General features: G+C 37.3%; 1 protein-coding gene across 1 annotated transcript in view; it reads right to left on the bottom strand.

Annotated features, from left to right (window-relative positions):
* The window catches only part of Map2k4 (mitogen-activated protein kinase kinase 4), a 121,934-nt gene extending 105,561 nt beyond the window's left edge, over positions 1–16,373 (bottom strand). The window contains 3 exon segments of the mRNA XM_047545984.1: positions 3,451–3,483; positions 16,260–16,337; positions 16,340–16,373. Coding sequence (XP_047401940.1) covers positions 3,451–3,483; positions 16,260–16,337; positions 16,340–16,373 — 145 coding nt within the window.
* Between the last annotated feature and the right edge of the window lie 408 nt (positions 16,374–16,781).

Raw genomic sequence — 16,781 nt, forward strand, 5'->3', positions numbered from 1 at the left:
ATTAGCATAGATAATACTCTGAGAAAAAAACACCCTATGCCTAAGGATCCTTAATGGGTCAAAGTACTCATCCAAAAAATAAAAATAAAAATCAGAATGCTGACAACACTAGGGTAAAGTTGATGTTTATAAAAAATTATTACTCAAATACTATGTTTACAGGTAAACTCTCACCTCAAATAACTGGTTTTATAAAGCAAGTAAATCATATTCTAAAGAATTATAAGTAATTTCATTAAAGCCAATGAGATATAATTCAAATTTGATCATAAATTACATAAATATCTTTTCATATGCAAAAGCATTATCCTCCAGTGATTAACCTATGAATCTTCCAAATGATTATCAACCTTCTAAAGATAAGAACATCTACATTTAGAATTCTGTATTTACAAATGGCAAGGTTTTTTTTTTCCCCCTACAGTACTTTTATATTCAAACTTCAGAATATTCAATGATCCATCAGGATTTCATATAGATAGATAGATTGATATCTCATTGTTGTATTAATAATCTAACTTATTTTCTTAAATAAACATATATTTAGAATATCAAATATCAGATAAACTGACAAACTTTAATTTATAAAAAGGAAGACCATGAGGCCTACAGTGGATTTATTAAACTTCTACACAAATCTGGATGCCAAATTAAATATATAGTCACACTATTTGTGCATTCCATTAACTTGTAACAGGCAATTATAATAAACTGATTGGAACAGAGTGATAGAACAATCTAAAGAGCAAAAACTATGTGAAAGTCAAACAATGAAAAAAATTAATCCTTCAGAGCTTCCATTAGTCATCAGAATCATCTAATAAATCTTTTCGATTTGTGATGAAGAATTAAGCATTTGAAACAGTATTCAAACTTATAAGACTTCAACATTATCTAATTTTGTGCTCAATGCCCCATCCTACTATTAATTTATGATTTGTAATTATTCTTAAAAAATTTAATGTAAGTTTCTCTGCTAAACTAGAGTATACAAGGGAGAAATCACTTCTCTGATAATTCAAGTCTTTAATTTTTAAAAATATGAGTAACCATTTACAACTAAGTTAATGTCTGTATTCTAGAATAAACCAGAAAACTGTATGCAAACATTATAAAATTGTACTTTTAATTAAGTCATGAAATCAGACCAGGAATGTTAAAAAAAAAAAAAGTATTAATACATGTAAGTAACTGAAAACTTATCCTAAAGTACAGATAATGATAGCTACACTGATAGTATAGCTAGCTGTCAACTAACTTCATGCTGGCCATCCCTATCAGCTCTCCAGTTCCTCCTCTCCCTGATGTGTGTGCTCTTTGTCCTGAGCTTTCCACTGCGCTCTGAGCCAGAACAGACAGCTGGGTGGGTAGGCCCTTTGCTGGATCTGAGTCAGTCTCCAATTAAGAAAGCAGTGATTGCACTGGATACAAGGGCACATGCCTGTAGTACCAGTTATTCAGAACACTGAGGCAGAATGACTACTTTAGGCATAGGACTTCAAGCCCAGCATGAGGAACACAGCAAGAGCCCTACTCAAATAAATAAAAATTTAAAAGGCCATAATCACGGGGCTTACAGCACTCCTTACGCTCATTCTCTCATGGAACAGCAAAAGCAAAGGTGCCCAGGACACATCAGCTCCTGCACCACCCTGGCTTCAGCTCCTAATCAATTTTTATGTAGCATCAGTAGTTGGATGCTTATAATCAAGAAGATCAACTCTACTCCACTATGCTATAATCTGCTAATACCTCTGGCATTCACCTTTTATTCAAGAATCTCACTTGCTGGATGGTTCTTAGGTGTCTCAAATGTGCTTCATAAATGAATGGATAGAATTGCTGAATCCCAAAAGGTGGAAAATAAAAAAAGTTAGGAGCCTCATAAAGGAAAGGGGAAGAAACAAAAAGGAAAATGTGAAAAGCCAGGAAAAAGCAGCCACAGTGTGAATAAAGAGCTGAGCATCAAAATGGGGATGTACATGCCCCTGCCACATGATTATGTTCCAATAGGTTCCCGAAGGTTATGTCCCAAGCCTCCTTGTTAGATTCTTCCAAGTTTATCAAAGTAAGCAGCACTGCAAATCTATCATTCCTATAACAAGAGGGAAAGAGAGAAACAGCTGGAAGGTCCAAAGGCATTTTTAATCCATTTACAGTTACCTGCTGATATTGTACACATTTTTAAATTTAACATAATCCTTGTTTCTCTTGTTTTATATATAAAATACAACTAAGAGAAAAGAAATGTGAATAGAATGTTAAATTTTAGAAAAGTCAACCCTTTTCCTTGAATTAGAATTTATGTCAACAAAAGATAAACTGGCATATTATACATAAATATTTTGTTAAATGTAAATAAAAGTTAAAAAGTATCAAATTGTATTAAAGTTAAAATAGCATAAATAGAAAATGCAACTTCATTACACATGTATAAATATCATATTCATAGGCCACTATGGGCAGGAAATCATGTTATTTTTAGTTTATTATTTAAGGAAGAGAAAGGTGATAAGAATGGACCAATTAAAATCTTTTTAACCTAGGACATAGCTGCCTTATTCCTCACTTATTATATATTCATATCATGGGTGTGAACCATTCAAGAAATAAATTTTTGGGCACTACATTTCAAAGAAGTCACAAGAGTCAAGCAATAAAACTAAGCATCTTGATTCCATCAAAAAATTCTTAAACAGAAATACTTTTTCTCCAGATTAAACTTTTTCCTCTATGAACAAATTTACTAAAGAATGATACATATCAAAGACTGGTCATCATTCTTTCCTAGACCATAAATAAGCAGAGGATGAAACTGCATACACTATACTTTGGAACATTTTTATGTTAATTGGAGAGTAGTCTCCTTGAGATGAGATTTTGTTTTAAACTGTACTTTATACAAATTAGTTTAAGGTTCAAAATGCATTTGCTTTAACTGTATTAACATTGCTTTTTTATAGAAAATCTATTCTGTAGTCTGTCAAGACTAATGTCCTAATTCAGAATGATAGAAAAAGGAAAGAAAGAAGAGGGAAGAAAAATGTTTTAAAGAAAAAAATTAAAATACATTAAATGTGTTTTAAAATAAGCCAATTTTAAAGCACAATACTCTGAATACAGTTATACAATTTTTGCATCAGAATCTTAAAAGTGAACTTTCTTCAACTTATGATTTAAATTATAAAGCCTGAATACTGATTATATTTTTCTATATCTATAAACATCTAAACACTGATATACATCTTTTTCCTACTTCAAGTAAAAATAGAAACAATTTATAGTCAGAAATGTAACAACACTGGGTGGAGGGACAAAATGAAAAATGGAAGCTCTTTTCAAGTAAATTTGCTGTGGTTGGTTAGTTAAAACAACAGTGGACATTTCCAATACCAGGATGGATATGAAAAAAAAAAAAAAAGTAGCATAATATCAAAATTTGTAGCTTACTTTGTGCCTTTTCACAGAAGTTTATCTGAAAGCCTAAAGTAAAAGAGATAAGTTCCAGTTCATTTACTGTAAATCAAACAAACCAAAATTAGAAAATGACATTTTCAAAATGATATTACATTTTGAATAAAACTAATTCAAGAACAGTTCAAATGACATTACCCCCATATTCCAGAGATAATGATTAACACTAGGGCAATCATGAAAACTTAGCTCTTTTGAACAGATGTATCACATGGCTCTGAAATCAAGTTTAAATTGTGTCACAAGGTCTAATCATTATCTTCACCTCTATTCAATAGTCTATTAGTCCTTTGAAGTTTAAGATAATTCCGTCAATTTCTGCAATGCTTTCATCCCATCTTAATATATTGTTATTTTTACTAACTCTAAGTATTAATTTAGAAGCACCCATGATTCAAGTTCTAGTAGTTTATAAACTACAAAATTTTTAACACACAAAGCAACATTATTTCTAATCAATCAGTTGACTTCAAATGATAAGACAAAGAACTACTGAAGAGAAACTGAAATAATTCTAAAGGCCAAAAAAAAACCTGTCCCTGGAGATAATAAGGGAGAATAAGTTAAGGGGGGGGGGGCTATGAATTTCCACTTAGAAACATGCACAAATTTTCCAAATCCAATAGGATCTGGTTAAAACATATACACTGTATATATAATTATTGTAAAATGTACCCAGTACAATAAACCATTAAAAACAGAAGCCTTTGCAAAATATTCTTTCATCCCCTCATTTATTGAAATATGGTTTCTTAAGCCATCTACCTATGCTTGTGTTTATTAATGGCTTTGAGGAACAAGATGAGAAAAATCAATCAGTTTGTGTTTATACAAATTCAATGAAAACTCATAGGAATAAGAGCCAAGGCTGAAGGAAGAATATCATTAATGATGTACAAAAACTGGAAAATGCTAATATAGCTACTTTGACATAAAGGTTCCTTTGGTACACTACAAAAATAACTCATTCCTGAATATCTAATCAAACAAATAACAACACAGGAGGAAATGAGAATGGAAAGACTTCATGGGAAAAAAGTCCTGTTGGCAAACCTGAAAGGTAGTGCACTGGCCCATCTTTCTACCGTGAAGGTCATTATGCTTCCCCACAGAACATGTAGCAAAAAATTCAGGAAGAAAACCACGGGTCTTTACACTAGTCAACCAGCCTCCTACTGGGCAAAATGAGTTAGGTACAAGACAGAAGGAAAGGGCTCTCTGGAAGAATCAGCGGGAGACAGAGCAAAGGAGAGTCTCCACTAGACTCAGAAACAAGACACTCTTCCTATTCCATTAGAAAAAGAAAGGGAAGACTCACCTCCCACAACTGTAGGAGGCTAGAGAAACAGTGAAACAATCTTAAGGCAATTCTCCTCTTTGTAGCCCCAAATATGGTGAATAGTTGCTTGCTGCTCAGTAGAAAAAAGAAAAGGTAAGAAAGTAAGAGAAATGAATAAAATAGCAATATAACTGGCAAATGGAGCAAGAAAAATAAACTTGAAAAAGTAGGAGTTGGAAGTACATGGAAGGTTGTATAAAGAAAGAGTTACAGAAAAAAGTGTACAATAAATACAAAACAGGCTGGGAATGTGGCTCGGTAGTAAATCTGCTTGCCTAGCAGGTATTAGGGCCTGGGTTCAATCCCCAGCACTGCAAATAAAAAGTTTTAAATATATATGTGACTGAAAATGGTAAGACTGTCACCAATTATCACTCTTACCACATAAGCAGCAGCTAAGCCCAGTAAATGCTAAAAACTTGAAGTTCTGTCATTAGTACAAAATCAATCCAAATAGCTAAAAGGGGAAAAGGGTTGAAATTCTTAATGCATAACTACTGACTTACTCTTTTTACCTAATTATGGATGAAGTTACCAACTGAGTGGATTCTGAGGCCTCATACAGTCACCTCTCTACATTATTCCTCATTCATCAAAGACTTGGTAAGCACAGGCCAGACAAGAGCTAATTACCCAGATCATGAGGGTTCACCATTTCTTTGGTAATTCCATGATTTTTTAAAAATGCAACCAATTAAATAAGGTAGAAAGAGCTATTTCAGGCAGATCCTTTTGTACCTCTAAAAGATTGATTGATTTACATGAGAAAGTCAGAAAGGTAGTGCTTTCAATACAAATTTGAGAAAGTGCCAAATAGCTCTACTAGACCTTGTGGAAGATGGTGGGAAGAAATGATAAGGAAACTTTTCAATATCCTCAACTTTACAAATTCAAGTTTGTGGCTATGCTATAATGTCTGCTAATACTCATTCACATATGGTTTCAATTTTTAGTTTTCCCTTATCTCCTAAATTCTCTCTTCCCATTCTACATCTCTGGGAGTGCTAAATATCAGCTGAATCTTGTTGATAATAACTGATTAAATTTTCAAAGTTTTGTGTATCTAACACTGTCATATGCTGGCAAGTTGTCTGTACACTGGGACTTAATTTTATATTATCTTCCACTTCAACTTCCCTACTACAAATGAAGGGAAATTTGAGTTTTGTTCATTTTTCCTGGTCCCAGTCAAGTTTCAGTAAATCTTAGATCATTCCAAGCATAAATATCAAGACATATAGGACAAAATGCTAATAAGCCTTCAAAACAAAAAGTTATACCTATGGAGGTTTTTCCTTCTCCTTTTTCTCTCCAGGTCTCTCACACCCTCTTTCTTGTCCTCCTCACACTTTTCCTTCATTCTCACTCCTCTTACACATTTCTGAGTTCCCTTAACTGGCCATAAACTGAAACTTAAAATTTACCCTATTTATCAAATAAAGTGAGGTATTCCATAGAAGTTTAAAAGGCTAACAGCTAAGTTTATAGTTGGGTACCTGGCACAAGCCGATAATCTCAGCAACTTAGAAGGCTAAAGCAGGAGGATCACAAGTTCAAGGCCAGCCTCAACAACTTAGCTCTCAAAATAAAATAAAAATAGCTAAGGGTGTAGCCCAATGGTAGAGCAGCCCAAGGTTCAATCCCCAGTACTGAAAAAAGGTAAAAAAGATTTAAGTGTACATATAAGTATAAGGCAAACAATGTTTAATAAGGTAGAAAATAAAATGAAAAGTGTCAGACCAGAATTCTATTTTCCAACTATGATAACTTAAAATTCATTTCACTGGAGACTAAAGTTCATTTAATTTGAGCCCTAGTTTTCTCATTTATACATAAAATTATTCTCAGACAATCTTAGAGTTTGAAAACAGTGTGTCTAAATCTGATTTTTCTTTCATTATGGCCCTTTTGGAATTCTGCAGTTATGTCTGTTCTCCTTCCTCTATGGTTGTATTATTACCTAGTACATGGCAGGAGCATTAAGTGGTTTCCCACCATCTCCATAGTTCTTTGTGATTTTCTGGACCTTCTGGATTTTTGTGCTAAATATGCATTAGAAACTACACTATGAGCCCACACTCATGTAAAAGAAAGCAGCTGCTTACTAGACTATACTACATAATCTTCCTTCTGTCACAATGGTGAAAAGTCCAGTTGTTTGTCACTTTCCAAATTCAAACTCAAAATACTGCCATGTGCCTTTCACTGCAGCTACCCACAGAATACCACTACAGCTCTAACATCTAGAGAGTTATATAAATTTGTCCTGAATTAGTATTTTCATTATACTTAAAGTGAATTCCACAAATTTATTTCCTGCTGGGTTATTGCTTTTAGATTCCATCCTTCAAATTTCAAAAACTTAATCAAAAAGGAGCCTCCCCAATTTAGTAATTTCATGTTGTTTATCATCCAGAACCAGTTGTGATTTTATAAATCGAATCCTTTCCACATTTTTTAAACTCAGGATTTATTGTCCTTATATGCCAGCTCTTTTTCTCCCTGTGGCTATTCTTTGGCTATGCTAACTAAACACCATATTGTCATCTCATACCTGTTCCATGAAGCACAGTATATGCCCAGGGAGAGTAAAAATTATGGGACTTTGGGTAAGGATCTACACTTTATCAGACTCAATTTCCTCATCTGTAAAATGGAATAACATCCAAGTGCTTTCTATGATTAAATAAGAAAATATATCTAAAATGCTCAATGAGGAGCCTAAAACTGAGCAATTATTTTACAATAGAATTATTTCTGATCTCTCCCTCAGGTAAGCAATTATTACTGCATCTTTCCCACCTTTCTAGTCATTTACTAGAACAGTTCATCCTACACAAACCAGTCCTTCTCCTCTCATTCCCAGTCACCTTGACAGAATTAAAAGGAAAGGACTCCAGATGACCCTAGGGATGGTCACCCCACTCTATATCTGTGATATTATGATATATATTCCCTGGTTTTCATCCATGGTTTCTGGCTCACAACTATCTCCCAAAGCAGGTCACAGAAATGAATTTCTCTTTCCCAAGGGAACTCTCAGAAACTCTGATCAGCCCTCACCTTTCTGTCCTGGAGCTAGCCACAAAGAAATTCTCTGACCTAAGCTGGGAGTGTAGCACAATGATAGAGCACCCAATGAGCACATTTGAAGCCCTGAGTTCAATCACTGGGAGGAAGAAATTAATTCTCTGACCTACTCTTAACCTACATTAGGTCATAAAACCCTCCTTATTCCAGAGGGGTCCTGTCCCATAGCCTGGAAGAAGGAGTGTTGCAGTGAGAGGCCAAGATCAATGCTAAAGCAACAGGCACTGCTAGATTTCCCCATCCCGTCTATTAGCACTGATGCTAATAAACCTCCATAAAAACACAAAAGGACAGGAGTTTCTGGATAGCTGAACACATGGAGGTTCCTGAAAAGTGACCTGGAAGCTCCAAGTTTCTTCCCTCATGTCTTACCCTATCCATCTTTTCATATCCTTTTAAACATGAGTCCCTAAATTCTGTTCAGATGCTCAAGCAAATTAATTAACAAAATGAAGGGACTGTGGGAGCTCCCATTTTATAGCCAGTGGATCAGAAGCACAGGGAAAAAACCACCTGGGCTTTTGATTAGCATCTAAAGGGAAGTGGGGAAGTCTTCAACCTGTGGGATCTGACATTATCTCCAGGTAAAGAGTATTAGAATTGAACTGGAGGATACCCAACTAGTATCTGCTGCTGAATTACTTGCTTGCTGGTGGGGAGAAGTCCTAGTATCTTTTAGATCACAGAAGTCATCTGTACTGACTGCTATGATATGAGAACAAAGTAATAAAGATGATTTATTTTTTTTGACAGACTTCAACCACAGCTATTCCTAGGCACAGCATGGTGTCTTAAAGATGCTAACAATCTGAAAAAGCCAATGCTTCTCCGTGACAGGCACCTAACCCAGATCCTAAGGAAATTGCCAAAAGCATCAGAGGAGTCACTTATTGTCACTTATTTTTTAGTAAAGTCAGCAATAAATAGACACAGGCATATCGGATATACATATTAGAGGGGAGGAAAGGAAGGAAAAGTAATATATGTATGTGTATATATATGTATATTTCACATATATTTGCTGAAATATGTCTGGCAACACTTCTTTTTTTAAAAATTCTGTTTGAGAGATTGTGAATAAGATGAAACACAATACAGCTTGAAAAATCTCCTGTGGTATCCACTTCAATACTCTTTCCCATGGTGGGAATGATGTTTTGTTCTTGAAGAGTCAAGCTGTGTATGATGGAACTGTTTTCTTCTTTCAAAAAGCCCATCTTTAGTGGTGTTCACTACTGGCCAATATTTCCTTTCACTGTGTAGCCAGTTAAGCAAATCTTATGACTCCTTGCCCTTGAATCTTTTCTGCAAGTACACATTAAACTCTCAATCTCGCTAAAAGTGTGAAGAGACACCTGAGGACCTTGTGGAGCTAGACCCGCCCATTAACAGAGATAGTGATCTACCCAGATGACAAATTTAGTCAGAAGAGCAGCATATGTTGTTAAGCTTTATGCTAAATGGGTTCGTTTTGTACATTATATAGTATTAAAAGAATTTTATTACCTTTCAAATCTCTGACATCTTGGACTAATACCTAAATCAAGGCTTCTATTTACTTGCAGATTCTTAATTAAAATGCCTCTGGATTCAAAATGTCACTATAAATATTTCGGCAAGTTTAGAACTTTAACATAAAGGAGCATGAAGAAGTACCAAGGTTTCAAAATCAACTCAAACCATGACTAGTTCCTTAAAGTTTCTACTTCCTGACTGAAATCTCAAATAATCTCTCTCATCTATTACTGAATATGCACCACTCTGGCAAAGATTCTTCACACTTGACTGGTTGAAATGATTTAGAGTTCAGTTGGTGTGAATCCACATAAGAGTAGGAAGAACAAAGGGTACCAGTCATTCAGGCAAGTTAAAACCCACCTCCACTAGAGCACGTTATTTAATATAAGCGTTGGTTGCCTAACCTATGAAAGGGACTGTGTCCAACTACTCTTAAAGTATGGTTGTGAGCATCAAATCAGGTAAGGACAGAAAAAGAGCTATGTCAATTATTAGTTTCACATTCATTTCTTTTTTTTTTTTTTTTAACTCTGAATTAAAGTTTCTCAGTTTGTATAATGTAAGCCATCTCTACCTCCTAGATTACAAAGAAGACTGATTTGGATATATAGCATGGAACTGATTATTATATTCAGACTCCTTAAAATAAGGAAAGCTCTCTGGGCCCAAATCAATCTAGCTCTCAATTTAGAAAGAAATCAAAAGAAATGTAGTATAAAAGATAATGACTCAAAATAACAGGTTAATATTCCTTCCTAAACAAATTCCAGCCTGCATTCACTCTGACAAGAAACATTACAGAAAAATGTAAGGGAACATGTATTCTAAGAGTAAGATGTTTTCCTTACTTGCTCCCATTAAAATTAAAACAGTCTCATTTTAAGGGGACACAAGAGAAATGCTATATGTGCTTTGAAAAAGGACTAATTTGCTAACCTGATCTGGTATCAGGTTATGCTAAATAAACAGCAAAAAAAAGTATGCAACACACTGGGAAAAGCAAGCAATTCCAGGGTCTGAAACACCTCACTGTCTGTACAATTTAGTTCTTTGACCAGACAGTATAAAAATAGATAAACATATCCAAAGAGATAGGTGTCATATACACACACTTACTTTTTTTTTCTTGGAGACAGGGTCTCATTATGTTGCCCAGGCTGGTCTTAAACTCCAGATCCTTCTCCCACAACCTACAAGCACAAGCCACCATGCCCAGCTTACATTTTATATATTACTGGGAGAAAAAGTACATTGATTTTTAAATATTCACTTTTTCATAACAGATACACTTCAATCTAGTTTTAGGTGTGTGTTATAGGTATAATCAAGTTACTATTCTTTTACTTAAGTTAATATACATAAAATGCTCAGTTGAGGGTAAATAGGTAAGGAAAGAATTGGACAAAAGTTATACACCTATGTTTAATACCTGAGAAAAGACAGAAATAAAAACTGCCTAGATCAGCACATTAAGGGATCCAGAGGCACCCACAACACATACTTTGTTCCTATTTACTGTAACAGGTACTTTAAATAAACATCTCCATGTTTTTCAGAATTAATTACAGATGCTAACTATTGTAATAACTTTAAGAAAACTGATATTTCTCAGTCAACTGAATAAAATTTAGGAAAAGGTGCTTTTTTTCCCCCCTGCTTCAAGTCATATATGTATATAGATGTATATAGCACAAACATACCCACACATTTTTTTTCCTCCCCCCCCCCAGGGGGGATTTAATCCAGGAGCACTTTAAGGCTGGTCTTGAATTTGGCAATCCTCCAGGTCTCAGCCTCCCAACCCACTGGGATTACAAGTATGCGCCACCACATTCAGCACTTAAGTCTTTATGAAAACTTTGCTTTAACGGTTAAATTTTATAAATTTACTTTTATATTTACTTTATAATAAACTTTACTTCTTATGTTTAAAAGTCCTTTTAAAGCCATTACATTTTAAATGTCTGGCAACTAAAGGAGATAATATATGTCTAGTAATCCTTATGTATTTATAACTACTTTATAATTTTCAAAGTAATTTCACATACATTAATTTAATAATGCAATTCTCAAAACAGTCTATAAGCTAGGTACTGTTTTAATAGATAAGTTAATTTTTCAGTTCAGAAAAGTTAGATAATTTTCCCAAAAGTACAGCTTGTACACAGCAGAGCAATTACTTGCACCGATTTTCTGGGTCCAGATCCACTGTTCTCCCCACTTCAACATCCTTTTATTTCTTAAACACTACTACCTGCAAGGTAAAGCCAGCTACTGGTGGACAATAAATCATCCAGAAGCTGTTAAACTATCAACGAACTGGTAAACTCTATTAACTAGAATATGCTATTTTCCAAAATGTCAACAATGATATTAATATCATGTTCTATAGATAAGCTCTGCTCACCTGAGTTTAACTGCCTGGTATAGTGAATCTGCTTCTCTTCACAAGCTTCACACTAAATGGCAAAATTCACTAGACTTTTGAATTGCCACAATAGAAAATTCAAGTCCTAGATAGAAAGGTTCTAAATGAACAAGTCTATCCCATGCTTTAAATTTACCAAATTTTTTTGGATTAAAGAATCACACTAGCTGGGCAAGGTGGCACATTCCTATAATCTCAGTGACTCAGGATGCTGAGGCAAGAGGATCACAAGTTCAAAGCCAGCCTCAGCAATTAGCAAGATCCCCAACTCAAAATAAAATATAAAAAGGGCTGGGAGTGTAGCTCAGTGGTTATGAGCCCTTGGTTCAATCCCCAGTAACAAAGAGTAAAAAACAGAAAAAATAATCATACTATTACAGAGTAATCTAATATTAAAAAAAAAAACTCCCAATTACATTCACCTAATGACAAACTATTAATGAAATATTAAGAATGAAAGCATAGCCAGGCACAATGTTGCACACCTGTAATCCCAGAAGGTTGAGGCAGGAGGATCACAAATTCAAGGCCAGCCTGGGCAACTTAGTAAGACTTTGTCTCAATAAAATAATAAAATAAAAAATGAAAAGAACTAGGGATGTAACTTAGTGGCAAAGCAACATGCCCTGAGTTCAATCCCCAATACCAATAATAATATCTCACAGTTCATTTGAGTATTTTTTCTTAAATGCAAACTTATCCTAAGGTCAAATACATTTTTATAAAACCTAATTTTTATAAAACCTATAAATTTACCTAATTTGGTAGTTTTTGTCATCAAAGAACCAAAGTATACAAACTACTCAACTTGTAAAGGATAGATGTGTTTGTGAATAGGTATGAGAGGGAAAAAAAGTTAGGATGAATGAAAATACTCAAATGTATCGGTGATAACAAAATCAACAACTCCTTCTCTCCATCATTTGAGGGACAATGGGAAGACTGATAAAAGAAAAAAAAAAAAAAAACAGATTACAAGTCACAACTGTTAGCACAAAAATGTAACCAAATGATGTTATAAAACCAAATTCACTATAATTCCCCTTCCATCTATACATTAAAAAAAAAAAAAAGCACAGCAAATTTGTAGCTAGACTTCTAATTCATATTATAATTATTTCAGAATCCTCAGATATGGAAAAGATAGATCTGGAGTTTGCAGTAGAATAAAGTCTCCTCTAGAATATTCTAAAAAAGGAATTGCTCAATACTGAAAAATAATGACATCGACAGGTTAAAGAGAAAGGCAGCAACCACTAAAAATGAAGTTAAAAAACTTCTCAAAGTACCTGTGAGGTAAGAATTATTCTTGCTTTCCAGTTGAGACCCAGGCTTGGAGAGGTTAAGAATCTTGCCTATACTAACAAAAAGCTTAAATCCTGGCAAAAAGATACAAACCAAAGACTTCAGAGCTCTGGTTCTTCAGCATTATGATGTAAATAAAACAATGTTTCCCAACTTGGACCACTCTTGGGCTACAAAAAGTCAAGTCATGAAAAACTATGTAGAGATATCCAATACCCAGCATGGCACCTATCCCACAGAAAAATGTCCAATATCTTTTGAATGAAATGTATTCGAAACAACCCACACCCTGCTGGTTGGACCAGCATGGTCATGAACTCCCAGAAAGGCAGCTTTTTGGATGGCAAGTCGAAGTAGGAGGGGCAGAAGGAAGTGGCAGTACATCCAACATCTTTCAAGGACCACTCTGAGAAGTTTGACCTAAAGTCAGAGGAGGAGGCACCAGAAGCACTGATGCCTGTAGTCCCAGCTACTTGGGAGGCTGAGGCAGGAGGATCCATTTAGCCCAAGTATGCTTCCAGCCTGGGAAGCATAACAAGACCAGGTCTCAAAAACAGATAAATAAATATATAAAATAAAGCCAAAGGAGGTCACTGGTATATACAGTAAGGGAAGTTTGGTTCCAATGTAGAAAAACAAGAAAGAGATCCTTGTTGGTGCTGAAGTTCAAGTTTCATAACTTGAGATTGAGCTAGGCAACATCCTGAGAATTTCAAGAGATTCTCATTTTAAGCAATCAAAAGAGGTTCAAGAACAAGCTAAAGCTAGCATGTTCTTGCACCAAAGATAGACACAACACTGATTAAAGAAAATTCAGGGTCTGGGAATGTTACTCAGTGGTAGAACACTTGCCCAGTATATGTGAGGTCCTGGGTTCAATTCCCAGAACTTTAAAAAGAAAAAAAAGAGGGCTGGGGAGATAGCTCAGCTGGTAGAGTGCTTGCCTCACAAGTACAAGGCCCTGAGTTCGATCCCCAGTACCGCAAAAAAAAAAAAAAAAAAAAAAAAAGAATGAAAGAAGAAAATTCAAAGAGAGACCCAGGGCCTTCTCTCCCTTTTAAAATGGGTTCAGCTTATTAGATAGTTGAATTTACTGGATCATCAAAAAGAGGTAAGGGAGGCAAATGAAGAACATTAGAATTAACTTCTAACCACAGGACTTATTTTCAGTTCCTAGAACATTTCAAATTCTTCCCTGTTTTGGAAACTTCGAACTCACTGATCTTTCTGCCTAGAACCCTCTTCTATTCTCTCCAGACAGGCCTTCTCTTACCATTTTAGCAAGTCAACTGCCCTCCCCTATTATCTTCCATCACAAAACCCAGCTTATAACCTTCATAATACTTTCCTCAATTAGCAATTTTTCTTATTTACCCACATATTGTCTCCTCTCCTCCATCCTCACAGGAGGGTAAGCACAATCAGAGGTAAGACAGTCAGATTCACTCCTTACTATATATTCAGGACTCAGCACTAGAGTACTACGATTAGTTCTCAGCAGATGCTCAATATTTTTTTTCGAATAACAAAAATGTATACAGCTTTTTCAAACTATCAGCCTCCTTCTCCCCTCAAAACACCAAAATTTTACATATTTTACCAGTTTTATAAGTCACCCATTTCAAACAAGCCATACAATCCTAAACTATCATTTTGCTGTTTCATTTCCCCTACCATCAACCAGACAATAAAGTTGTGAGATCAGGAAAGCAATCCTGTACTGTCTGCATATTTTGCTATGCAACACAGTGACTATCTAATAACTAATTCAATTTGAATTAATTAGCTTAGGGCCTGCACAGAAAGGGTCCTCTGTTTTCTGACATCATTCTATCTATATACCTACGATGTTTTTTTATGCATATGGGGAGGCAGTAAAGATGAATTAAAATACTGTCCCTGATTCCTGAATCACAACAAGCTTTCATAAACACAAAAGATTCAATAAATGTCTATTTGAACTCTAACTAGACACAGTAGTTATTTAGGAAGAATGTGATCAAAAAGTAACCAAGTCATACTGACTACCAAACATAACCCCACCGATTCTGCTAATAATTCCACATAAGTAGTTTACTTAAGTTGTCAAAAGATGCCTGAGTCCCTGTTTTAAAATAGCATTGCTACTCAAAATTTCCCAGTAAACTTAAGAAATTGTCCCTAATGGGCTCAGGCCTGGTATTTTCATAATTCCCCGTCAAAAGCCACACAGAGCAAATAAGCCTTCCCAGTGGGAAAGCCTTTAATTATAAGAATTGCCTCAGATGTCCAGATACTATCATTTTGACCCCTGTCTTTCTACTTCCTGTTATCTCTCCATTTAAACCGAATTCGGTCTTCTATTTTTATCTTATTTTCAGCATGCAATGCTAACACAGAAATATCTAGCCTGGTACAAAATGCTCCCCCTCAGGCCAATGGCTGGCTACCTACCTTACAGGTGGCACAGGCCTGAGCACCCCCGCCCCGCTCCTCCTAGAACACAGGACACCCTGCAAAAGTTTGGAAACGTAGGTTCCAACAGCCCGGTGAACCCCAGAGGTCAGCTAGGTGGTCTGGTTGCAGCTGTGCCCTGGAGAGAACCAAGATGGCCTTGAGTGGGCCCCACTGCGGCGATGGGTAGCTGCGCTGGGGCGGCGGGGCCGAGAGACGCCGGGCTGGGACAACGCCGCCTACCTGCGCGGCCGCAGGGACCCGGAGCGAGGCCCGGCAGCACCTCCCACCCGCCTTAAGCCCCAGCCGGCATGTTCCCGGAAACCCGGGCCGGCGGGCGCAGGTAAGCTGCGGCTGCAACCGGGGCGACAGCGGGGGCGGTCCCGGGCCAGGTGGGCCCCGCAAGCCGGTGGGGAAGCGGAGCAGGGCCAAGGGGCCGAGCGCGGGCAGAGGCCGCGGCCGGGCCTTCGCGGGTCGCAGCCCGGATACAGGCCCGGCCCGAGGCGGCCGGCAGCGAGGCGGGAAGCCGGCGAAGAGGCAGCCTAGGAGGCGCGGGAGGCTCGAGAGGCTTCCTCAGCCGGGTCCGGGGGCGTTCGCGGCCGCTAAGGCAGCCGCGACGACGCCGACGGCCGCGCGAGGGGGCCCGGGTCTCGGCGCGGTAGCGTTCCTTACCCTGCATGCTGCTGACGGCCGGGTGGCCTGGCGCCGGGGACCCTACGGGGCACGGGGTGCTGCTGCCACTGCCGCCCCGGAGCCGCCGCCGCCGCTCGGGCTCGGAGCCGCCATTGTTGGGAGTGAGGAGCCGAGCGGCGCCGCGGCGGCTGCAATGCAGCAAGCTCGGCCTCTCGCACCGCCGAGGGCGCGGCGTGCGCCGCCTTGGCACCGCCCCCGACACGCCTTGACCACGCCCCCATGGTCACGCCCCCGCCGGAGCCAGAAGCAAAGTCCACCACAGATGCTGAGGTGCAGGACTTCTTAGGTCCTAACTGCCAGTGGCCAGAAAGACGAGCAAAGGTACTGAAATCGGACTGCGAACCAACGAAGCCTAAAGTGGTTTGCAGATCAGATGTATGTGCGCATTTCGGGAAAAAAGTGTTCATAGCATTCCTACAGTACCAAAAGTCTAAAACCGCTTTCTTGGAATCTAAGAACCCAAAATCAGAATAGTAAAACTGAAAAGGAATCTCACAGTTC

The sequence above is a fragment of the Sciurus carolinensis genome, chromosome 3 (genome assembly GCF_902686445.1).
Source record: "Sciurus carolinensis chromosome 3, mSciCar1.2, whole genome shotgun sequence".
Taxonomy (NCBI): Eukaryota; Metazoa; Chordata; class Mammalia; order Rodentia; family Sciuridae; genus Sciurus; species Sciurus carolinensis.